The 26,601-nt window shown below is 39.7% G+C and overlaps 1 protein-coding gene and 1 pseudogene across 2 annotated transcripts in view; one reads left to right on the forward strand and one right to left on the reverse strand.

Moving 5' to 3' along the window:
* The window catches only part of SLC13A1 (solute carrier family 13 member 1), an 84,840-nt gene that overhangs the window by 50,939 nt on the left and 7,300 nt on the right, over positions 1–26,601 (reverse strand). Inside the window, 5 exon segments of the mRNA XM_081102810.1 lie at positions 683–731; positions 813–868; positions 1,705–1,900; positions 4,992–5,128; positions 19,538–19,666. Coding sequence (XP_080958936.1) covers positions 683–731; positions 813–868; positions 1,705–1,900; positions 4,992–5,128; positions 19,538–19,666 — 567 coding nt within the window.
* On the forward strand, positions 12,149–16,862 carry LOC308527257 (protein N-terminal asparagine amidohydrolase-like; annotated as a pseudogene). Its single transcript has 2 exons — positions 12,149–12,202; positions 16,106–16,862. The product of its transcript is annotated as a protein N-terminal asparagine amidohydrolase-like (transcript).

Here is a 26,601-nt window from a genome sequence, read left to right on the forward strand (position 1 = left end):
AGGCACGGGCGGGGGGGAGGGGAATAAACCCGGAGGACATGTTCAGGACTTGTTGATCAAAGTTCAGCTCAAATATGAGAACAAATAAAAATTGCCTGCCATCTGATAGAAACAATGAGAAGAATACAGCATTACTTCTGGGATATTCCTACCCCCCCAAGCATAACCTGAATCTGATGAAATATCAGATGAACCCAAATCCTGGGACATTCTGCAAAGCAACTGGCCCCCCTCTCTTCAAAATGTCAATGTGAAGGACAACGAAAGATGGGTGAAGACTGATCCAGAAGAAGGAAGGCTGGAGAGAAATGACAACTGAAACGCAACAGTGATCTCAGATCCTGAAAGATTCTCACTACTGAGCACATGTAGGACAATGGGTGACATCTGAATAAAGTCTGCGGGTTCAGTAACAGTTCTTTATCAATGTTAATTTCCTGATTTTTGACACATTTATGTGGTGGCTAGATAAGAGAATGCCCTTGATTTTAAGAAATATACACTGAAGTATTTAGAGGCTAATAAAAAGAAAACTATTACACTATGGTTTGACTTAGGCAAACAAAGTAATTTATAGACAAAGAATCAAGTACGAGTTTTTTTAAATGTATACATACCTAACTGCGGCTCTACTACAACTTCATGTGTAATTATTTAGAAAAAAAAATCAAGTTTAATGTACCTTTTTCAACTCCTTCTTGTTTGAAATTTTCTCTGCATCGTTACCGTGTCTGAAAAATAAATTGACCCAGTTTATAATATTACTAAAATGTAATTTGAAAAATCCTAATCAAAATGTCAATTTTCTTTACCCTGGAACTGGTTTTGTTTTCTCTTTCGTCTCATCTGTTTCATGTTCATTAACACATTCTGCAAAATATTAAATAAAAGAAAAATAATTTAAATGAAAGTTTATCAGTGTGTGTGTGTGTGTGTGTGTGATGGAAGCATTACTAGAAGCTGAAAAGAAACAAATTCACCTGTTCTGACATAATATTCATCTTAATAATGTATTTTATAAACACAAATATCCCCCAAGATTTTTCACTACATCAGAGCAGTTTATCAGAGGCAGAAATAATTACAGTAAAATGAGATGCCATTTCCAAATAGAATGTAGGAATTAAAAATTCTCAATCTAGCCTGGGCCAGCCTGGCTCAGTGGTTGAGCGTCAACCTATGAACCAGGAGGTCACAGTTAGATTCCCATTCAGGGCACATGCCTGGGTTGTGGGCTCAGTCCCCAGTGTGGGGTATGCAGGAGGCAGCCGATCAATGATTCCCTCTCATCATTGATCTCTCTCTCTCTCTCTCTCTCTCTCTCTCTCTCTCTCTCTCTCTTCCTCTCTGAAATCAATAAAAATGTATTTTTTAAAAATTCTCAATATTATGCAAAAAAATATTTTCAGTACAAAAGAGTAACCTGGAGGTCTGCTGATAAAGACATGAGAGAGAGTTCCACCAGACTGGCTGAAGAATGGAAAGGGCCTTCTTCCTCTTTTGCTGGAGACTGTAAACGCAGTCACTAATTTAAGGTAAATATTAAGGTAATGCAATTCCCTTGTGTAAATATTTGGAAATATAGAAAGAGAAAGGTTAAATTCATGTCATGAGTGTATGGACAGTTAATTAAACATGTAACCCAGAATTCTCACATTTATGCCTATTGCCCATATGACTAGACCCCCTGTGGCCATATCTACATGTGATACCTTCCATCTCCAGCCCATGATTGATTGATCCATTGCAATTAGCCATCTGAGTGGCCTTGACCTGTGCTTCAGCACTGATGATCTGCTGTACCACAGCCTCCACTATGGGCATCACCATGGCAGCAGTGGAAGTGTTGCTGAGCCACATAGATAAGAAGGCAGTACTGCTCATGAAGCCCAATGTCAGCCTGAAATGAGAGGAGAGGACTTTTAGTATGAGCTGGGCTCCTAGCTTAACCAACTGCATTGTTTAACTGTAAAGGATGCTGTTTATGAGTTGGGAATTCATTTGTTCAAAACATTGATGGTTAGGTTTCCTCCCAGACAACAAACTCTGAGGACAGTCATAGCCAGTAGAAATCAAAATGGCAGGGGTAAGAGGGGAGTTCTTATAGGTTTTGTCTCCCAGGAAACCATAAAAGTCTTGTCTCCCAAAGCAGAATAATGACTAAATGTATAACCAGCCTGCAAATTGTTAGATGATATGACAGTTCCTAATATTATGCGAATATTTGAATGCACTTTCCTTCAAATCCTAGTAGGACAAGATGCAATCAACTTTTGAATTTGGAATCCCTTATTTTTTCTTTGATCTTTTGGTCATATCTCTGCAGGAGAGGATGTTGCCAAGAAGGCATAAGGGCAAGGAGAGAGATTAATTTTTATAAACCTGCCTTTTACTTTTTCACTACTTGGGTTTAATATGTGGTGGGTGGAGGAAATGGTTAAAAAGCAATATCTAAATTGAGGCTTCAGAATTTTCTGTAGATTCTATTATTACTCATGCTCATCTGAATCTGACATTCCTGCCTGTTGTCAAGAACTGGATATATTACATTGTCTTCTGAGTAGTTTTTCTCCCTTAATAATAACATACCTAAAACTATAGGATTTGAAACCATGTCTATAAGCTTTCAAAATCACACTTGGATTAAAACATGATCTCTTTTGAGTAGAAGGTCCCAGAAAATCATTCAGAAGCACAGCTTTCCATATAAAGCCACTTATTAAATTCTCTGACTCCCTTTCAAAATAGATCTACAAGCCCAGCTGGCATGGCTCAGTGGTTGAGCGTCGACCTATGAATCAGGAGGTCACAGTTCGATTCCTGGTTGGGGCATAAGCCTGGGTTGCAGACTGGGTCCCCAGTGTTGGGGATGCAGGAGTCATCTGATTGATGAATCTCTCTCATCATTGATGTTTCTGTCTCTCTCTCCCTCTCCATTTCTCTCTAAAATCAATAAAAATATATTTTTAAAAATAGACGTACAAGAAAAATTTTACACTATAAGTTTCAACTTCAGATAAGGTGAATATTTTATATGTGTCAAACAAAACAAAAGAAAACATATTAGAAATTGGCTTAAACAAGAAATTATCTCTCTCTATAAAAGCCTAATATGCAAATTGTCCCCATTGGAGTTTGACTGGGAGACCAATGGCTCGCTATAATGTGTGCTGACCACCAGGGGGTGGCACAGAACGAAGGAAGATCCTGGCTGGCAGCCGGCAGCCAGCAGCCAGGGAAGGGAGGCCCCGGCTGGCAGCCAGAAGGTCCCAATCAGCCCTGCTTGCTGGCCAGGCCTAAGGACCCTACCCATGCACGAATTTCATGCACCTAGCCTCTAGTTCTTATTAAAAGAGGAATGGGGGGATTAATGGTGATGGAAGGAGACTTGATTTGGGGTGGTGAACACACAATACAAAATACAGATGATGTGTTATAGAATTGTACATCTGAAAATATAGTATTTTATTAACCAATTTCATTTCAATAAATTCAACAAAAAAGAAAAGAAAACTAGAAATGCTTTTTTAAGATAGTGCATTGGCAAGACACAAAATCTTCCAATAAAAAAGGCTGGGATCAGATAAGGTTTCTGTTTGATAAAAATGCCTTAAATTGAAAAGCCATTTATTGGCATAATGGATAGTGCTCCACTCTGCAGTAAAGGGACACATTTCTATAGCACCCAAGAAGACTGGAACACTGTTTCACTCTTAAAGAAGTGAAATGCCCGTAATACATATATGTTATACAATTTCTAAATAAATATTTTTTTAAATTTGTCTCATCTGAGTTATTTGTTTTTGTATTTAACAAAACAGTTTGCTCCATAAATGATGAACATAGATGTGGTTATACCCTAGAATGAATTATGCAACAGAATTCAATACAATTTTCTCATTTTCAAAGAAAGATGAGGGAAGAACCACCTAAGGCTTTAAAGCATAACTCCATTATGCAAATGATATTGACACTGGAAAGTTAATTTGGCTTACATCTACATTCTTAAGAACTGGAATTAAAACTAAAATAGCCAGTTAATTTAATGGGGGAAATTCATTTCAGTTGAGAAAAACAGTCAAATGAGTGATTTCACATGCTATAAATAAAGTTTTCCCTCCCGCATGCACCCCGACAGGGGGCGGAGAGTGAACCCACAACGTAGGTATGTGCCCTTGACTGGAATCGAACCCACGACCCTTAGGTGCATGGACCAATACTCTAACCACTGACCAATACCAGCCAGAGCTAGAGGAAGTTTCTTAATTGTTTATTTCACTTTGCAACAGTTCATTTAAAAACAAAAATGTTGCCCTGGCCAGTTTTGCTTAATGGATAGAGCGTTGAAGGGTCCAGGTTCAATTCTGGTCAAGGGCACGTACCTCAGTTGCGGGCTCCTAATCAATGTGTTTCTCTCACATAAATATTTCTCTGTCTTTCCCTCTCATTTCCACTCTCTCCAAAATCAATGGAAAAATATCCTCGGGTGAGGATTAAAACAAACAAACAAACAAACAAATAAATAAGTAAATAAGGAAAATGTCCACCTTGGAATTTTTTGGCACGTATCTGTATTTTGTCAGTAATGTCATTGTCTTTGGTTCCTAAAATCCTCCCTGTGATTAATGATGCTCCTGTACAAGTCTTGAATGTGTAATCAGCCAAATAAACAAGATAGTATGAAATCTACTCTGAAGTCTATCCATCTTGCATGTTGAAGTTCAAGGCTTCTCTCGCCTTTGATTCTTATGGTGCATAAAAGGTAATGGAGTTGTGTGCAACCTCCCTGTAACTGGACCTTCATGGAAAAGAAACTGGTTCTTTTTCTCCTACAACTCAAGTATACTTTATATCACTTTCATATTTTCAGAGAAAATAAAGTCATGAAGTATACTGCAATGCAAATGATTGCCTGGGTATGCATTACTTTTTTGGTTATTTGCTCTGCATAAAAATGAATGTAAACCTGGAACAGTAAATGCAGAGCTTACCATGCTGGGTTCACACCCACCATCAGCACCATTTTCAGAGCAATCCTTTTGTGCAAATTCCATTTTTCTATTGATGTTGCTAAACAGATGACTCCAATTAGCAGTAGGTGAAAATCTTTGAAATAAGCAGATGCCACCTGAAATTATAATTAAATTCACAATTATTTAGGTTGGTGGGGGGAAAGAACATTACACAAAAAAGGCATTATTTCATTGCTCTTAACTTTGACTTTCAGCTACATAATATTACTATTTTGTTGAGAGAAATGCATATGTGTTTGACTACAACTTCAAGTATGTTTTATATTCTTACCCAGAAATAGTAGTTTTAAGAGAAAATATTCAGGGGGAAAAAAAGAACTCAGGATTCTGGGTTTGTAAACAGCTGAATAACATCAGGCAAAGGCTTTCTATGCCTTAATTCTCCATCTGTACACTGGGGTTAATTGGGTTATGCTCCTACCATAGAATGTCAATGCCTATAATTTGGGAAAGTCCTAAGTTGAGCTTTTAACTCACCAATATCTTTATTACCATTTGTATTTTAAATGGTTTTAACCTTCAAAATTATTTCTTATAAAATAAATAACCGCCGAAACCGGGTTGGCTCAGTGGATAGAGCATTGGCCTGCGGACTGAAGGGTCCCGGGTTCGGTTCCGGTCAAGGGCATGTACCTGGGTTGCGGACACATCCCCAGTGGGAGGTGTGCAGGAGGCAGCTGATCGATGTTTCTCTTTCATCGATGTTTCTAGCTCTCTATCTCTCTCCCTTCCTCTCTGTAAAAAATCAATAAAATATATTTTTTTAAAAATAAAATAAAATAAATAACCTTGAATGGCGTCAACATTTTAAGCCATTTTTAGCTAACACCATTCAGATTTAGTAAAGTGTATAGACAATTGGGGCAACCATTTGCAGTAGTATTCAGCAAAGAATGAATGCTCTGAAGTATGTCAGGTACATAATATTTTTCTCAAAAAAAAAAAAAAGATTTTGTATCAAATAAGATTAGAAACCAGGATTTTGAAATACTAGAATATTCTTTCCTGTAGACCTCTTAAAAACCTTTAAATAATAATGTATATTGTCACTCTCAAAAAGTGGGATTCCATATATAACATATTTTTCAAACTTATAGAACCATAGAAACCTTATTTCTACATTTTTTAGGTGGAGTATTTCATGAGACTGATATTCAGGAAATGCTTAGCTAAACTGAATCACAAGGCTGTACTGAAAGAAAAAAATTATAAGGGGAATTATCCCTCTTTAAAAAAATCAAACAATATTTAGTAAAGAATGGAAGAGTTGGAACAAAACTATTACAATATTATGAAATCATATAGAAATAGGACAATCAATTATGATGATTTTGCTATTTTATTTATTTATTTTTTATATTAGAGATATAAATCTTTATTTTTTAAAATCTTTATTGTTGACAATGTTACAGATTTCCCCCCTTTTCACCTCCATTGTCCCCCTCCACACAGTTCCCACCCCACCCCAAGCTTTCATCATCTTATTGTCTGTGTTCATAGGTAATGCATATGTACATATAAATTCTTTGGTTAATTTCTTCTAGCCCTCCCCTCCCCTGTCCCTCTGAAATTCGTCAGTTTGTTCCATGTTTCCATGCTTCTGCTTCTATTATATTCACTTTATTTTGTTCATTAGATTCCTTATTCATTTGTTTTGATTTTTAAATTCAATTGCTGACAGATTTATTATCATTTTATTGCTCATATTGCTTCTTCTTCTTCTTCTTCTTCTTCTTCTTCTTCTTTCCCCTCATCTTCCTCTTCTTCTTTCTTCCTCTTCTTCTTCTTGAAGAAGGCCACTCAACATTTCATGCAATACTAATTTGATGGTGATAAATACCTTTACCTTTTTCTTGTTTGTGAAGCTCTTTATCTTATCTTCAATTCTAAATGATAGATTTTCTGGGTAGAGTAATCTTGGTTGTAGGTCCTTGCCATTCATCATTTTGAATATTTCTTGCCACTCTCTTCTGGCCTGCAAAGTGTCTGTTTAGTTGACAGCTGTATGGGTGATCCCTTGTAGGTAACTAAGTGCTTTTCTCTTGCTGCTTTTAAGATTCTTTAATCTTTAGCATTTTAATTATGATGTGAGCCTCTTTGGATTCATCTTGTTTGGGTATTTCTGCACTTCCTGGGCTTGTTAATCTATTTCTTTCAACAGGTAGGGGATGTTTTCTGTCATTATATCTTCAAATAGATTGTCAATATCTTGCTCTCTCTCTCTCTTCTCTTTCTGGCACCCTCAGGATGTGAATGTTGGTACCCTTGAAGTTTCCCCAGAAGCTCAATGCACTATATTCATATTTTTGGATTCACACTTCTTTTTGTTCTTCTGGTGTTTTTTTTGCTTCCTTATATTCCAAATCACTGATTTGATTCTCAGTGTCTTCTACTCTGCTGTAATTCCCTGTAAATTATTCTTCATTTCTGACTGGTGCTTTTTCATGTATTTGATGTTCTCACTAAGACCCTTGAAATTATCATTAAGTCCCTTGAAGTTCTCATTAAGTTCCTTGAGAAACCTTATAACCATTGTTTTGAACTTTGTATCTAGCAGTTTGCTTGCTTCCATTTCATTTATTTTTCTGAAAATTTCTTCTGTCCTTTCATTTGTGACATGTGTCTTTGTCTCTACATTTGGCTGCTCCCCTGTGTTCATTTCTATGTAGTAGGTAGAGCTGCTATGTATCCTGGAATTGGTAGAGTGGTCTTATATAGTAGATGTCATATAGGGCCAAGGGCTCACTCTCCCCAGAAGAGGCCAAACTGTAAACCAAGGCAGGATGTTGCTATTGCCTGGCCTGAGGCAGCTTATCAAGTTTGTATGGGGCATGCTGTGAGCAGCTGCTGCTTGTTTGAGAGATTTTAGGAAAGTCTGAAGCCTGAGCCAACACAACCATTCATATGGAAAAGCTGCTGCAAACAGTTTGCGTGGGGCTGCAAATTGGGTGGGGCGGGATCTCAGGGAATCACCTAGACCAGTGGTCAGCAAACTGAGGCTCTCGAGCCACATGCGGCTCTTTGGACCCTTGAATGTGGCCACGAAGTTTTAATTGCACTGTACGTGTGCGCCTGCACGTGGTATTTTGTGGAAGAGCCACACTCAAGGGGCCGCAGTTTGCTGACCACTGATCTAGACCAGTGGTTCTCAACCTTGGCTGCACATTAGAATCACCTGGGAATCTTTTTGAACTCCTGATTTCTGGGCCTCATCCTCTGGAAATTCTGTTTCTTTGTTATGGGGTGGGGCCACAACATTAGTAACAAAGAAACAGAATTTCTGGAGGATGAGGCCCAGAAATCAGGATTTTAAAAACATTCCCAGGTGATTCTATGTGCAGCCAAGGTTGAGAACCATTGACCTAGACAGATGGAACAGTGAGAGCCAGGTTGCTAGAGACTCAGATATGGCACCTTGCCAGTCAGCTCTGTGGTGGGGGAGATTTCAGCATAGGAACAATGACCTCTGCAAACACTTTTATCTGGGAGAAAGCTGCCCCCGAGTTCTTGCCCTGAGGTCAGACAATTTATTTTCTCTCCCTATGTCCCTGGATCCTTTCAAGCTGCTACCATAGTGCTGGAGCTCAGAGAAAGCAAGTCTGAGTAAGTCAGTGTGCCGACCCTTTAACAGGAACTGCCTGGGTCTCTGGCTGCCACCAATGTCACTCAGCCACAATCCCCTCAAGTTTTTGTAACACAAAGTTATGAGGACTTCTCTTCCCAGCACTGGAACCCTGGGCTGAGGGGTCTGGTGTGAGGCTGGGAGCCCTTGCTCTTCACAAGAGGCCTCCTCAGCCAAGATATCCCTCTCATTTAAAAATGCCATACATGGGTGTCAGACCAGCCCATTCCATGCCCCCATCCCTCCTACCAGTCTCAATGGGCTTTCTTCTTTACTTCTCTAGTTGTAAGACTTCCATTCAGACAGGTTTCAGGTGGTTCTGAATGATGGTTGTGCTGTATTTTAGTTGTAATTTTGATGTGGTTGTGGGAGGATGTGAGTACCATGTTTACCTATGCCACCATCTTGGTTCCTCCTTATTTTCCTATTTTAAACTGCATCTGCATTTTTAATATAGCTTACTAAGCTTAGCTTGGTTTTTTAAAATGTAAAAATTACCCTTTTATAGAAGTGGACATCTTCATGTTTCACAAAAAATTATTGTGCCATGCTTTTCAAAGTTTATATTTATCTCTTTATATTTTTTAGTGATTGTATAATATAAAGTAAATAATTCTATCAATTTTCTTATTATTTAATTTATTAATTACTCTAACATTGAATAAGCATCTACTATGCACCAAAACTGTTATGTGGGCAGGGGATATAGGTATAAATGGCTGACAGTTTTTGTTCTTCTCACCTCTTCAATGCTCAAATATCAAACTCTCCTAAATAAATCTCACTATTTTATTTTATTCCAGAGCCCTGTTTGTTTTCTTCTTAGCACACTACACTTGTGCAAATACTGTTTGTTTACCTGTTTGTTACATGTCTTCTCTATTGTACTACACATTCTGTTTTGCTAGCCATTGTGTAATTGGCACCTAGCACAGTCCTGCTATGGAATAGGAGCTTAGTAAATAGTATTGAATAAAAGAGAAAGAGAGAAAGAAAATCAAGGAATAAGCTGTGGTTACTGAACTCCTAAGTTCCAATTATCTACACTCTGTTCCCAAAATGCTATTCTCCTAACTCCCTCCCTCCACCCTTTATCTTGGTATAAGTATTCTTTCAATTTAGTAATCTACTAGTACTTCCAGATTTATGAACCATTTTTTTCTCCCTGGTCCTAAACCTGCCTCTCTGAATTTTTCTTCTTGGCCTTCTTAGGAAATTACTCTTCTTCTGCTCTTTTCTTAAATGATGATATTATGTCTGCAATCTTCTTGTTTTATATACCTAATGGTTGAATCTTATGATTTCAATTTATATCTCTATGTGATTAAAATAATGTCTGGCACAGAATAGGCATTCAATACATATTTATTGAATGAATTGTGAAGACTCTAAAATTTTTATATCCAGATAGATAAGTCTGAGTTCCAGGCTGGTATATCCAACATTTCCATTTGAATTTCCCACAAATATCTAAAAACTCAACATTGCTCTTTTTGTGGTGCTTGAAACTTTCATCTATTAAGTTCCTCAAGTCAGAAACCTGAGGGCCAGCTATGATTCTCTTCTCACTTTCAATATGTGTGTATTAGTCACCAAATTCTGTTATTTCTGGTTCCTTCAAATCTTTTAAATTTGTCAGCCTTTCTCTCCTTGCACACTACTGTCTTCATTAAGCTCCTCACCATTTCTTACTTGGTTTCTGCATAATCTTTCCTTGTCTAATTCACTCATTGCCATTGTCACAGTCACTTTTCTAAAGTGTGACTCTGATTATTGTCCTTCCTATACTCCTTCAGTGGACCCCATGTCTTTTAAGACCAAACCTAACCTTTCCGACATGACTTACAAGACTCTTTATTATTTAGTTCCTCCTCATCTCTCCTGCTTAGCCTTTCAGTGCTCCACCAACTCCTTCCTACGTGTGCAGCCCCAAACATAGAAATGCTGTAACACTCGCTTGTCATTTAATTAGAATGATCCTTTCTCCCACCTTGGTTACCCCTTATCTTCCTTCGTGAATGAACTCAGATATCAGTTCTTCCAAGATTGACCACCCCAGACTTGGTTGGATGGTACGTTCTCTTGTTATAGTACATCTTAATCTGTATAGAGATCATTTCTTTACTTAACCATTCCTCTCATTCAACTAGACATATTTTGAAGCCACAGATGTGTCTTATTGGTCATTGTATTTATGGACTTAACACATGCCTGGCATGTACTGGCACTCAACAGGTGTTGAATTAATAAGTCTAAGCTCAAAAGAGTTTACAGGGTGTTAAATAAGGAAAAATAAGTTAACGAAGAGCCCAACAATGGATCACAGGTACATGAGAGCTACATCATTTTTGCTAGCCATTGTATAATTGGCACCTAGCACAATGCCAAGGCATAGTTGAGGTTTCAAAGAGTAAGCGACCACTTTTTCCTAGGGGAATTTGGAAAGCCTTTAGCATCTGATACTTGATTTGATAATTGTAAGATAAATAGACATTTGAGCTTTACTCTACTCTTATCTCTTTTGCAGTTTTGCACATTGAATTAAGTTCCAATGATCCTATCTCAACAGTACTCTGTACTTAAATGAGAGGAAAAAGGCAATATACTTTTAAAAACACAAAGGAACACATAGAAGCAAGCTATTATTTGTAACTAATTAAACACAGAAAGAGGTCCAGGACCATGAGATATGCTTTTTATAATATCTTTAGATTATACCAGAACGTGACAGAATTTTTCTATAAAAAATTAATAAATATTTTAGACTTAGTGAGCCTTATAATTTCTATAATAAGTATTATTTCAACTTGTCTTTGTAGCACAAAAGTAGCCAAAGATAATACATAAATGAGTGACCATAGCTATGTGTGTTTCCAACAAAACTTTTTACTTTGAAAACTGGGTTGCAGGCTGGATACATCCCTCAGATTTATGGTTTTTCAATCCCATAATATAATATGTAAACAAATTATGACCTTCAGCCCAATTGTCTAAGTGAAATTAGTTATTAAACTTAATGAGGAATTTTTGCATTCCATTTTCCATTGTTAGCTTTTCATCAGAGTTAGTATATTTGAAGAACTTTAGCTGTGTATGTTTATAGTCTACTTGTATAGGAGGTAATAAGAGAAGGTGCTATTAGTTTGTAAAAGATGCTGATAAATATAACTATTTTCGAGGCAAAGTTGGTATGTCAAATCAGATTCCTAACAAAGCTTGAAATCCATTTGCAACGTCAAGATAGTTACATTTGTTTCAAATGGGATTTCATCAAGAAACATGGGCTTTTGTGATCAGAGAACCTGGGTTCTCTCTTAGCTACATAATTTACACCAGTTCAGCAAACTTGCTACAAGCCAGTATACTTACCCATGAAAGTAAAATAATACTTCACATCACATTTGTGAATTAAATGAGGTTTGGGGGGATACTTTGTCAGTTCTAATGTGTATGATTATAAAGCCTATCCTATCCTATATAATAAAAGGCCAATATGCAAATAGGCCGAATTGCTGAACAACTGGAACCACCAATCAGTCGCTATGACGTATGCTGACCACCAGGGGGCGTGTGCAGAACACAGCAGGCCTTGGCTGTGGTGAGATGGTGGAGGAGCTGAGCGGGGGTGCCAGACCAGGGCGGGGCACCAGTTTCTGTCATCGGGGCGAGTCTCTGGTGGTTACTGAAAATTCTTTGCTCCCGCACGCTGCGGTTCCTCCTGGCGCTCACACCCGCGGCCGGTGTCAGAGCCGCTGCTCGCACCCACTGCCAGTGCTGGTCCTGCTCACACCTGCAGCCAGCACTGGAGCCGCTACTCACAACCACTGCCGGTGCCCAGCCCTGGTCCTGATCACTTGGCGCCATTAGCGGGTACAAGCAGCAGCTGCTGGCCCTGATCACCCCTGAGGACTTCTCCACCTCCCCCTGCTCCTGAGGGGCAATAGGAGCAGCAGCCACTGCTTGCACCCGCTGCTGGCGTCAGCCTCAATCGCTCCATGCCCCTGCCAGCAGACAGGGGACCGGGGGCCGTGGTGGGAGGGGCTGGGCGGAGTGGCAGAAGATGGGCGAGACCCGCCCCTGTGCCTTGCGGCCCACAGTTCCTTTCAAGGTGCACGAATTCATGCACTGGGCCCTTAGTATTTTAATAATATACTTAAGAGAATATTTACTTATGTTGTGTTGCTAAATCCAATGGTCAATTTCCAGTTTTCACCTTAATTGACCTACTAGAGGATTTGACACTTTGGATCATTGCCTCATTCTTAAAACATTTGCTTCACTTGCATTTCTAAACCCCACACTCTCATGGTCTCCCTTCTCAATAACCTTTCATTCTCAGTCTTCTTTGCTAGCACTTTCTTTTCTCGCCAACCTCTTAGTTCTCCAGAGCTCAGTTCTTGGCGCTCTTTGCTTTTCTATCTTCACTTGCTCTTTAAATGATGTTTTCAAATCTTAGGGCTGCTGAATAGCAAGTCTATATTTCCAGCTCAGCGCTGTCTCGTGAACTCTGAACTCATTTGTATCTAACTGCCTACTCAACACCTTCACTTAGATGCAAAATAGGTCTTTCAAACCTAGTGTCTAACACTGAACTCCAGGTGTCAGTCTGTCTCCTGCAACAAGCCTACTTTGCTCGTAGTCTTCATTCCAATTGATAGCAACTCCTTTTTTCCAGTTGGCTGGTCAAAAGGCTGTGAGGGCCCTAGCCAGTTTGGCTCAGTGGATAGAGCGTCAGCCTGTAGGCCAAAGGCTCCCAGGTTTGATTCCCGTCAAGGGCACATACCTCGGTTGTAGGCTCCTCCCCGGCCCAGGACCTGGTCGGGCTCCTGCAGGAGGTAACCAATCGATGTGTTTCTCTCACATCGATGTTTCTCTCTGTCTTTCCCTCTCTCTTCTATTCTCTCTAAAAATCAAGGGAAAAATATCCTTGGGTGAGGATTTAAAAAAAAAGCTGTGAAGCTCCTATACTTCTTTCTTTTTATTTTTCCAGTTTATCTAGTTAAGAATATTTTTATATATAATCATAATGAAATTCAGGATTTTCATCAAAATGTAGATAAGAATTTATCAAATTAATTATTCTATGTTAAGTTCAATGACAGAAGTATTCTTTTTTTTTTCACTTCTCTTCTTTCATGTGCCATATCAAATCATTCAGGAAATTATTGATAAAAAATATAATTAAAAATAGATATAATATATTCACCATCCCCATTACTATCCCTGGTCTGAATGATCATGGCCTCTCACCTAGATTATTGCCAAAAAAACTACTACCTTGTTCTCAACACAGCAGCCCATGTTATTCTTTTAAAATAAAAGTCAAATTGATCATATCACCCTTCTACTCAAGGCTCTTTAGAGGGTCTAACTTCATTCACAGTTAAAATCTTATTGTGGTCACCCTAGCCAGTTTTGCTCAGTGGATAGAGCTTCGGCCTGCAGACTGAAGGGTGCCAGGTTCGATTCTGGTCAAGGACACATGCCCGGTTGTGGGCTTGACCCCCAGTAGGGGGCGTGCAAGAGGCAACCAAACAATGATTCTCTCATTACTTATATTTCCATCTCTCTCTCCCTCTCCCTGTCTCTCTGAAAGCAATAAAAATATATTTTAAAAAAACAACCTTATCGTGGCTTACTTTGGCCCTCCATGGTCCAGTTCCTCTTCACATTATCTCTTGACAACCTTTTCTATCACTCTCTCCTTCATTCTCTCAGCTCCAATCACACTGCAGATATATACCTGTGTTAAGGTCTTTGCACGGGGTATTTCCCCTTCAGCAACGGTTGTTCCCCATATCCCCAAATGGCTAACTCCTTCATCTCCTGTAAATCTTCCTTCAGGTATGGACACCGCATTGATAATTTTATTTAAAACTGAAACCCTCTCCTGACTTCATTCTTCGGTTGCACTTTTTATAGCACCAATTACCTTCTAACTCACTAACTAATTTACCTATTCTTTAAGGCATATTGTTTGCTGTCTCTTTTTTTCCCCAGGAAGACAGGGACTCTTTGTCTGTTTTTATTCATTGATATATTCTAAAGTGTCTGGCAGAGTCCTAGCACATAAATATTTCTTAAATAACTGAGTAACTATGTAATATAACATTTTATTGTACATTTGTATCTTTACATCTATATATTTAAATTTATATATAAATGTGCTTTAATAACAATAAATCTGTTTGGGGAAATCTAATGGCACACTAGATATTTAGCATTTCAAATTTATTCAATGGATGAGAGAAATTCAATACTTGTTGATGCTCTTCATACAACGATGGGCTCAGTAATGTTGGAGTAGGTAGTTTGATAGACACGAGCAGGAAAAGATAGCTAAGATCAAAGGGAAGACTTGGGAGACGTGACTAACAAGAACCATCCGAGAGTGAGCAGACCCAAGAGTGAGGAAGGGGAGACTTGAAACCTCCGCCAAGATGTGGTATAACAGATAGCTTAACAGTTGGGTGGGGCAGCCTTGAAACCTGAGGAGGTTTGGGTTTTGTTTTTTGGTTTTGTTTTGTAAACACCAGAGTATAAAATTACAAAACCCAAACTGGTGGGGCATTTGGTTTGGCTTCTGCCAGCTAAACTTCCAGCTTGGATTATATCTGAGTATATTTCCTTTAATTGCAAATAAACTCCCACATGCTTTGCTATTTGGTACTGTCTCTCATTGAATTCCTTCTTACAAACAAGACAAGAACCAGGGCGCAGAGCCCGTCTCTAACAATAAATAAGATATAGGTATTTAGCACTGGCTTGATAAATAATGTTAAAACTATGGTGGCCAAACAAAGAGATGTGTAGGGCTCTGAACTTGGATAAAGATATTAAAGAAATATTATTCTCTCCAGTGACAGGTGAGATTCCAAAATGCTGCAATAGGCTGGGATGATGGTTTCACACTACTAAACAAACTTTAACTGTGAATATTAACATGCATAAGAATATTTGATACTCAGTTTGCACCACTGTTCCACACGTATTATTTGATTTGATTGTTATAACCCCTGAATTGTGTGACATTGCCATTCCCCATTGACAGATGAGAAAAAAAGGCATTATTAAAAGACATGATCAGGATCATACAGGTACTTATTGTGAATATCATGCGTTCAGCTCAGGTCTTCTGACCGAATCTCTAGCCCTTTCCGTGTAGCTTCGGTCAGCTACTTTTGAGAAAAAGGTCATTGCCCTGTGTGGACAGAGAGGATCACAAGACTAGAAAACAGTTTCCTCCACTGAAAGTTATAAGGACTTTGATTTGTTTCAAGCTCCAGTTAAGCTTAACAGGTGAAAAGTCACATAAAATTTAAAATGAATTTAGGCTGAAATACCAGAAGGGAGATGATAAAAACTCACTTTAGCTTTGCAACAATCAGAATGTTTCTAGAGGGGGGCAGGCAGCCCATATGGGGAGCTGCTGGTTGAGAGGTGGTGAGAGACCATTGTCCGAGCCCACCCACTTCTGGAGGAAAGAGCCAGACTGCTCAGAGGTCAGTCTGTTCAACAAGGAGGACCCCAGGGCCTTCTGTATGTTCAGCAAAGAGGGCCTGCAGTGACCACATCACAGGATGGCTCCATCCCCACTCCTGGCTCTGATGATGCCACCACTTGTCACATTGTAGTCCTGAGGCACACAGGTAAGGGGCTACCTGCTTGATACACTGTGGTGGAACCTACACCCAAACTAAGGCCCCTCGGTCATGAACTCCATAAAATCCTTTCCCAATCGTGCCCAGTGTGGAACCCTGGAAGTGAGCCTCATAGGAGACTTCAGGGACAATGGGCAGTTGTCACAAAAATGTACTCATCAACTTCTTAGTGAATTTGACAGACAGGAAGATAACATCCACTTAATGACATTATATGTGACAGAATTAAACGACCTGGAAGAAAATGAAAACCACTTCCCAATGATCTATGGCATGGCTGTCAACACCGAAACTGCAGAGATTCACAGCCTCCTTCCAGGATTGCGGTCCGGAGGAGCTGCGAGCTGCACCAGCAGCGACTCAGCAGGAGGACCGGTGATTCCTTTCTCCGATGCAAAGACAGAGCAACTTCGCACAAAACCTCATTCTTGGATGCTGTTACCACGTGTGGATTTCTGGTTGCAACAAATACTAAAGAGCCTTTCCATTTCACCTTTGGCTGACCCCCTTGCTCCCCACATTGTTGAACGTAGTAGATCTACCTGATTTTTTTTTTTTTTACAAACACACTATTTCCTGGAAAATAATGCTCTACTCTACAAACAAATAAACAAACAAAAAGGAAAACATCTTTTCTCCAGCAAGCTAAAAATAGGAATTACCAACGAGAGCAATTTTGGGGCATGACAGAGACAACTGGTGGGAGTTGGACAGAATATGGTTTGGGAACTACATCCATTGAGTCTTAGTATCTTTTAAATGACTTTCAAAATAAAATCTTATTTTGGCAAAGGAAAATAAAAAGAATGTTTCTAGAGTGATCTATTCACTTTTGTCAGTGTACAAACAATCCTAGTAATATTGACTGACATATATTGAGTAATTACTATGTGACAGACATTGCATTTTTAACTATTTAATTCTTAAGTGTCATTGACAATCCAGAGGTAGTTTCGCCAAGAGAAAAGATGGTGGTGGCGATGGAGTTGGAGGTGGTGGGGTTGGGGAAGAGAGCTGAGGTCTGAAAGCTGGAGGTAGGAAGACTTAAAGAGATTATATTTATTTTCAAATCCAAGCAGCACTATCATGTGAAAGAAAGATGAAAGGTTCATTGGTGGAATCTTACCTGCAAGAGAAGTTTCAAGAGTCAGAGTGACTGAGTTTCAGATTTGGGCTCAATAAAGCTGAGTCACCTGACTGTTAAAATTATTCAAAAATGCCATGGGCTTTTCCCGAGGGATTCAAGCCCACACAAAGGAAGCCTTTAAGCACTGCCTGAGTGATCTTATCTGTAAGGAATATTGTGGAGGGGAATCCCTGCCCAGGGTAGAATGACTCAGACAACTCCCTTCCAAGTCTACGATTCTGTGACTGTTACATTAGCCTGAGGGTAAAGGACTTTGGGGGTAAAGGACTCTTGGACAGCTATCAGCAGTCTGCGTAATGCAACTGTCATTGGCGCCTGGAATCTTGCTGCCTCTTGTGGAGCCTCCACATAGTGAAAAGGGGCAGAGCTACTTCTTGGGCAGTTCCCACAAAGCCAGGCCTTTCTAGGTCCCCTTTTCCTTGTCTCCCTCCAGCCTGGTGGCCACAGAAATGCCCCATGATTCCAGTTCATCTTGCTTCTACAGAAGTCTCTGGTAAAATGTTAATTTAGTCAGTCTGATTGTTATTAAATCATAAGAGACAAATATGTGGCTGTTAAACTTTATCTCTGGCAGTGGGACCACACAAGCCAGCAAAACAGAGGTTACTCATTTGACACCTTATTTCTGAGGATTTGTCAACCCCTTCTTTTTCTATTTCCTTTATTGAGAGCCATATAAAGTGTTGGAGCCTTTGAGAAACATCTTCGTTTATTGCTCCTAGATTCTGTGGGTCAGCAAATCTTCAGCCTGGGGGTGACAGAAGCTAAAGTACAGCCCCAGCTACACTCTTCCAAATCAATGGTGCCTCGAAAAATATGAGTCAAGATTATAAGGGAGAAGGAAATGTAGTAAGAAAAGAGGAAAAGGAAGGAACAGAAATGAAAAAAAACAAAAACAAAAAACAAACAAACAAACAAAAAGAACAACAACCAACCAACCAAACAAACAAACAAACAAATAAATAAATTCCAAAATGGGAAGGAGCAACATGAAAATAAGAAAAGGAATAATAGTTTCTCCAGGGGACAGGGGGGAAGGGGGGGGGGGTAAAACAAACAAACAAAAAAACCACTGTATCATGGGTTAAAAAAAATCCCCACCTCCATTATAAGACAGATGAGTCTCATGATAGTAACATTGGACCCTGGCAGAAGAAAGAAGTCCAAAGGTGATAAATTCTGGCATCTTGAACTTGACATTTTTTCCTGGGAATGTTTTGGCTGTGGTGTAGGCAATTGTGTGCTGGGTGGCTGCAGACTGTGTGGAGATAGATATTCTGGTTTCAATGCATTTCACGGTTTTAATAAGAAACTGAATTCATTTTCTTCAGATGGATACCTTTAGATTATATAAAGGTAAGAGGCACCTCTCAGCATGAATAAACTCCTCTCAGCAAGAACAAAATAGAAAGACACGTGAAAGTTAATTTGGTTTTATCTTTTGAAATGTCAGGTTTCTATAAAAGAAAACAGGGAAGCTTTTTCTTCATTAAAAACAAAAATTGCTTTCCACCCTGTGTGAGACTGAATTCTGCTGAACGCACAAAGCTTCTGCAGGATGTGGAAGAACTGGCCCTTTTGCTGGGAGAGACGCTCCAGGCTTAGGTGTCAGCCTGGGAAGAAGGGACACACATTTCCCCTACTGACATGCACAGCCCAAGAAGCTGCAGCCTGTGTTTGGTTTGTGTCCACCTGAAGGTGGACACACATGCAGAGTTCTAGAGAAGAGAAACAACTGGATTTTTGGAGGACTTACATAGACGCATCATTTTTTTTCTTAATTTTTATTTATTGATTTGAGAGAGAGAGAGAGAGAGAGAGAGTAAGAGAGAGAGATTTGTTGTTCCACTTATTTATACATTCATTGATTGGTTCTTGTATGTTCCCTGACTGGAGATCGAACCCACAACCTTGGCTTATCAAGATGACCCTGAGCTACCTGGCCAGCGTACCTGGAAGTGTTATTCATAAGATTATTGCTGCCTTTAAATATAAGTTTTCTCAATGAAAATATCAGCACAAAACAAGCGATCTAAACATGGTAAACATTTGCAAGAGAACTTAACTTACTTACCGTCTTTGAGGGCATGATTCCAAACAATGGGAACATTAGGCCAGGCAGCAAAGCTGTTACAGACAGGGGCAACGCTTCTGTAAGCCAAAATATGCCAACAACAAAGAGTGTGTAGGCACATTTCGCTTCCTGGAAATAGCAAAACACAACATGAAATGATGGGGCTGGGAAATCGTAGTTCAAATCACAACCACATTTGCTGAATGGAGCCATGTCACAGCGAATGAGGAAACTCTGAGGCCTTTGCACTTTGAGTTGGGGGGTAAACTGTCATTCTTGGGGGTTCCAAGAGCAAAAATCAAATACACATAGAAAATCAAAGACATATAAAATTCCTCAGTCATTACGTTTCCTTCACATTTCCTTCCAAGCATGTAGTCAACTTTCTGTGCTCATATCAGTGTGTGTGGCTGCTGGTGCTCATCCATTTGGCTGATGAAATGCCCTCCCAGTTCTTCTGGAGTGCAGGGAGGGCAAGTTACTGCCTTGCCCCTGGGGCAGGACACAGCCGCCTTTTAGTTGCATTCCTTGGTGCCTGGTTGTTTGGGACCCATGCACACCACCTTCCTTCCCTTCTGCTAAAAGGGAGAACATTTTTGCATAGCATGGAAGAGATTGAATTAGCTCCTGAGTGATATGAACTTGAAGGTGAAGAACCTTCTGCCTTGCTTTTTAGAAAGACAGCTGAGCTCCTTAGGAGACACAGGGAGACTAAACAGGGTTGCAAATCTTAATAAATCTGTTAATTTGCAGGTATAAAACTGTGGATTTCTGTTTTCTGGCATTGCTAAGAAATGGTTGAAATTCATCATTATATTTGGCGTACATACATAATTTTCATAGGAAATTATCCAGAACCTACTGAGGGATTAATAAAGATTAACATCTATTACATATATAGCATTGTTTTGCTCTCACACTATTAATCTCTGCAAATTCTGAACTGAATTTGAAAAATTTTACAAAAACTATCTGAGTTTAATGAAATCTTTTACTTAAGATTTTCTCAGAGCAATAGAATTTCTAGCTCTGCTGCCCTCTGATTCACCTACTTCAGGGTGAGTTCTCTGGTTTTGGCATTTACTCACCCAGCATCCCTGCACTTTTAGTGGGTTTCTAAGCAATCCTTAATAATCCAGGATTACATCATTTAAAAAATTATTGGTTTTTAGAGATAGGAAGGGAAGGAAAGAGAAAAAAAAATCAACTTGAAAAACATTGAAACATTGATTGGTTGTCTCCTGCATGCACCTGGACCAGGGATTGAACCACAACCTAGGTATGCGCCCTGACTGGGAATCAAGCTTACCACCTTTTGGTGTATGGGGTGATGCTCTAACCAACTGAACCACACTGGCTAGGGCTATCTACATATATAAAAGTTTAAGTGACTGTCTGACCTGTAGCTATGATGTGCACTGACCACTGGGGGTAGACACTCAATGTAGGAACTGCCAAGCTGCAGTGGCTTGACAGCTGTGTTTCTTGTGTAACGCACCCAGAACCAGAAAGGAGGGAGCCCAAGTTCAGGGTGCATCACCCGAGAACCACCCTCTTGCAATCCAGGACCCCTCGGGGGATGTCAGAAAGCCGGTTTCAGCCCGATCCCCGTAGGCCAGGCCAAGGGACCCCACTGGTGCACAAATTTGTGCACCAGGCCTCTAGCATCATATATTTATTATTTGTTATCTTTTTTAAGAAGAAAGAATAAAGGTTTTTGATGTTGACAGTTTTATACAAAGTCTGCCCCTATAATCTCAAATAAACAATAAAACAAAGCTGAGCCTTGACTTTAACTTCCTAACTTCTTTGGAAAAAATATGTGAATACCAGCTTAATTTAAAATGTCAATGTAGGGGAAAGACCAGGCTTATATTTTCCTTAGAACAAACATGAATAACCCCAAAGCTCCTCCTGATGACTTTTTTCTATCATAGAAAGGTATTGAACCTAGATTTCAAAGACAAAAGGGACCCTTTTACTATCTTGCTCTTTGGGCACAACGAACCAGTCTCTTTGTCCTCTATCTCCCATCATTTTACCTCTCAAATCTGCCCCTCAGCCTTAACCCCACTTCTTCCACTGCAGGCAAGGCTGTTCCAAAACCAGATCATCTTCTAAGAATCCACTTTGATTTTGTCATTCTTTTGCATAAAACCAGATTAAGGGGCTAGCCACCCTGACAGCTATCTAGAGCACAAATCCATCAGGGACTGCTAATACTGAAAAATTAAGAAGGAAGGAAGGAAGGAAGGAAGGAAGGAAGGAAGGAAGGAAGGAAGGAAGGAAGAAAGGAAGGAAAGAAGGAAGGAAAGGAGGGAGGGAGGGAGAAAGGGAGGGAGGGAGGGTGAGAGGAAAGAAAAGTGGGAGGGAGGGAGGGGGAAAAATGTTGCTAGCTAATTCTGTTCACCACACATAACCCCTGCCATGAGGGATAAAATTTCATTTCAACACAGATCTACTTCAGACAGTCACATTCTGCTCAGATAGGGCAACTTTGGGACCGGAATAAAAAGCAAAACTTCCTATATTAAATTATTAGCCTGCCCAGCTAACACTTTCATATTTTAACAGTCCCAACCTTTATTTAAAACAATCAAATCAATGATTTTCAGTGGTTGCTTGAAAACAATTCAAAATCCCCATTCAAGGCCACCTTCAGTCTAATTATAGTAAGACTTACCCCATTACTTCCTGACATCAACTCTCTATTTTTAAAGAGTCTTCTTTACATATCTTCTTGACATCTGTGTTCCAATCCCTGGTCTCATCATGCACCCTTTTACTAAACTCTAGTCCATAATATTCAACCATACAGTCATACCAGCAAGTCCCCAGATGCCGTAAGTACCAGCTACTACTGCCTGTGACCCTATTTTGGACTCCGGAACTCTGTGACCCAGTGACTTTAGATGAAGCAGTTGCAGGCTGATGGCCAAGTCTAGCAAGAAAATAAAATGTATGACGCACAGTGGTGTGTGTGTGTGTGTGTGTGTGTGTGTGTGTTTAATTTGAGTCAGGAGTTAAAAACCAGCAGATTTCATATTAAAAACCTAGTTTGAATTTCTGGCTTCTCTTGAAAAACTAAGAAATTGGTAACATTGGGATCAGATTCTTCCATGTCAACAATTCTCCAGACTTGAGAAAAGCTTACCCAAGACTGCTGTGTAGTTTTCAGCTTTGTACAATACCACAACTCCATTTCACACATTCTCTTACCTGCTTGGCCTTTCTCAGCATTTGAGTAAAATCTCTGATAAGAAAAATGCTGCCCACCTTCCCTGCCTCAAAAATCTTGCTTCACCGTCTCAGAATCAACACTTGGGTTGCTCATTTGAATTTCTCTGTGTATCTGTTCTGTGGTCCATGGACCAGCAGCATCAGCATAATCTGGAAGCTGTGAAAAATGTGGAATCTCAGGCTTGCCCCCCAACATACTGAATCAGGACCAGCAAGTTCCTGAGGTGATTCTGATAAGAATCTATATAAGATTCTATAACCTATATAAGAATCATATAGGTTAAAGTTTGAGAAGCATGGCTTACTTCCTCTTCCAGATCTTCCATTTTATCTTTAACTCTAGGCTCAAGTTTCAAACAGAAACGTGCTCCCAGGTAGTGCCCAAGAAGGAGGGAAGGAAGGAAGGAAGGAAGGAAGGAAGGAAGGAAGGAAGGAAGGAAGAGAGGGAGGGAGGGAGGAAAGGAGGGAGGAAAGAAAAGTAGAAGGGAGGGAGGGGGGAAAAATGTTGCTTTAGACTGAAGGTGGCCTTGAATGGGGATTTTGAATTGTTTTCAAGCAACCACTGAAAATCACTGACTTGATTGTTTTAAATAAAGACTGGGACTGTTAAAATATGAAAGTGTTAGCTGGGCAGGCTTAATAATTTAATATAGGAAGTTTTGCTTTTATTCCAGCCGCAAAGTTGCCCTATATGAGCAGAATGACTTGCTCTCCTGCCCAAGCTGAGTCCCTAGATCCAGAACCTGTTTTGAAAACTTGCCTATCCTTCAATGTGCCCCTGGCTAAGGCACAACATCTGCATTATTCCTAATAGCTACCTTCCAGGAATTTGTGGGAAACACCCCATTTTTTTTCCATGGTTAAGGAAACTCAGAGTCTAGAAAGGAGGACAACAGCATTATCCCCCTCTGATGAGGGGATGGCCATCTGTCCCAGTTTCCTGAGGACAGTGCTGGTTTACCCGTGTTGCGCAGGTGTTCCTTCTGATTAGCAACCCTTTAGACAACAGACCATAACCTGGCTCTGTCCCCTGGATTGTGTGGGAGCACTTGAGACCTCAGTTTCTCAACTTCACTCCACTTGTTTGCTTTTCTGACCCATTCTGATATATAGAAACATGTATTTGCTTTGTATTTAGAGAGGAGAAGGGAGTTTAGGTGTGTGTGGGGGTGGGGGTTCTAATTGTATAACCTTTATCTTCTAGACTGCTGATCATAGCCTTTATAGATAGAAAAGCTTATTTAAAAGGTGAAGATATGTACCAAGTAAAACAAAACTTTTTTTCTGACATGACTAAATAAAAGGACAGAAAAATAACATTTATGATACCTACTACATGCCAGGTACTATACTTGGTATTCCACATGACTTATTTAGTCTCCACCAAAATTTCATGTTGGACTAAGGATCAATTACCACATTGCTAGTATGTAGTAGAGCTGGGGTTCAATCCTAGCATAAACTCCCTGAGGGCATACCTCATTTCATTTACTACCCCATTCTCAGCACTTAAAACAGTGCCTGACATGTAGTAAGTGCTCAGTAATATTTAACGAATGAACGAATATTTCTTCTCTGTATTTGTGCTACAATGTTTTTATTCATATATCTTGATCTCTGTATAAAACAGTCATTGTCCTCGGAATGAAGTTCTTTAGCATAGGTACCTCTTTGCTTTTCCTTGCTCTATTTTCCATTGTATCCCCTAATTGTCTGGCACCAGATATCTTGACCCTCACTCCAGTGGGTGAATGTCTCTACATTATTCCCGAATCTCACATTTTTCTTGCCAATAAACTAGAATTGGAATTAAAAATTTTACCTGCATAGGTTAATATTCCACAGTTGACATTCTTCCACTTACCTAGGCCCCATTTAACTATATCGTGGTCATATCCGGTCTTAACCACCTCAACTACAGGAAGCCAGGGCACTTGCTGCCCAGGTAGAAAAGACAAATGAAGCGATGATTTGGCAATTTGGATAAATTCTGCCCCTCCCCCACCCACCACCACCAAGTTCTGACTGTCACATTATCTTGGCTGATTATACTTAAAAATCACCTTGGCTCCATTTTAAATTATAGCTCCAGATGGAACTAAAATATAGAATAAGCTTTAAAATATAGGATTTTTTGCACCCTTCCTTCCATTTTTAATGACATACTGACTGATATTAGATAGCAATTTGCCTGATGAATTAGTATGTGCGGATATGATTTCTCAGCACAGCTTGAGAAAAGTAGGACCAATCACAGACCTCACTCACTGCAGCTGATTTTTTAAAGAGAGCACAACACAATTAAGAAAGGAGAAAAATCATGCATTCTAAACAAGTATGCTATGAGAAAAACACTCTTATTATTTGACGGAACATGTAAGGACTTTGCATGGTTTGTGATACACCTACCACTTATGCAAAGATTCCTCAAGACCTAATCCATGTACCTGACAAAGCTTGAAATGACTCTAATTATCTGGTGAAAGGAGGGCTGAAGAGTAAGAAGGAACAAAACTACAAAGTCAAGAAAAACTAACTAGCATTTCTTGTTCATTTTTAGGCCAAATGGGGATCAGGGAAAGACAACTGGTGGCTGCATTGTGCCAACTACCGGGAAATTTTTAACTCCTTCTTTTCATTTAACCTCCACATTAGCATAGGGATGCAATGTCTTTACTCCCCATGCACCCAGTGGAACCGGAAGAGCCATAGAGATCATTTAGTTCTCCAACCTGACTATGCATTAGAGTCTGATCAAAATGAAGTGCGTGGAATAACTGCCTCAGAAACATTAGGAGTCTGTTAAGCCAGCAGCATCCTGGACTTCACATCCAGAGGTTGTGATTTTAAGCAAGCCCATCAGGTAAATTTGGGGCAGCTGATCCACACGGCCAACATTCAAAACTCTTCGAAGAATCCTGTTCATTTTACTGATGAGGAAATGGGCCAGGGGTAGCATGATCAAATCACTTGGGGAGGTTATTCAGAATATGCTAGATAAATCAAGACAATTGAGGTTACACTGTGCAAAAGTCCCTAAATCTCAGCCTTTTAAACAAACACGGCTTATTTCTTGGCCTTCGCTATTGGTCAATCATGAGTTGTGGTTGCTCTGAATCTGGGCAGAGGAAGCCTCATCTCAATACACGCTCTTGTCATTGCAAATGCAGGAACGATGGAGCAAGGTAGCCCATACACAGCTTTTAAAGGTCTGATGTAAAGAAGCAATGTCAGGAGGACATTGGGAGTCAGACAGACTTGTCCTTAAATTCTCCTGCTCCCTTTATAAACCATGTGACTTTGGGGCACATTTCTTAACCCCTTTGAGTCTCTGCTCATCTGTAAAATGGGGATGAAAATATTGACTATTTCTAATGGTTGTTATGAGGCATTCACATTTATTACTGTTACCGGAGTAAGTATAAAAGTGTATTATGGAAGGACAAGAAGAGCTTGTGGAAGAGACACCCTCCTTTTACACCAACATTCTTGTCTGTCCTTTAGTAACTCTTTTCGCTCTACTTGAAGTTCTTCCTTCAATTCTTTCTCCTGCATCCTCTCCTTCCTACAAGATCTGGCTTTATTCTCCACATCCTTCTGTCATGAATGATCATCAATTCATCAGAATTATCAGCTATCTACCATGTGCCAGGCATGTGTTTGGTGCTGGAGGAAACAAATTAAATGTGTTCCATGGTCTTTAGGTATTTACAGCCTAGATGGGAAGCAAGGATAAAGGCAAAATGGAATATATACTCTAAAGGCCAATGTATCCATGATGCATTGAGAGCGTAGAGGATGAGACTCCGCTTGTACACCAGCCT

The sequence above is a fragment of the Myotis nattereri genome (genome assembly GCF_964212035.1).
Source record: "Myotis nattereri genome assembly, chromosome: 11".
Taxonomy (NCBI): Eukaryota; Metazoa; Chordata; class Mammalia; order Chiroptera; family Vespertilionidae; genus Myotis; species Myotis nattereri.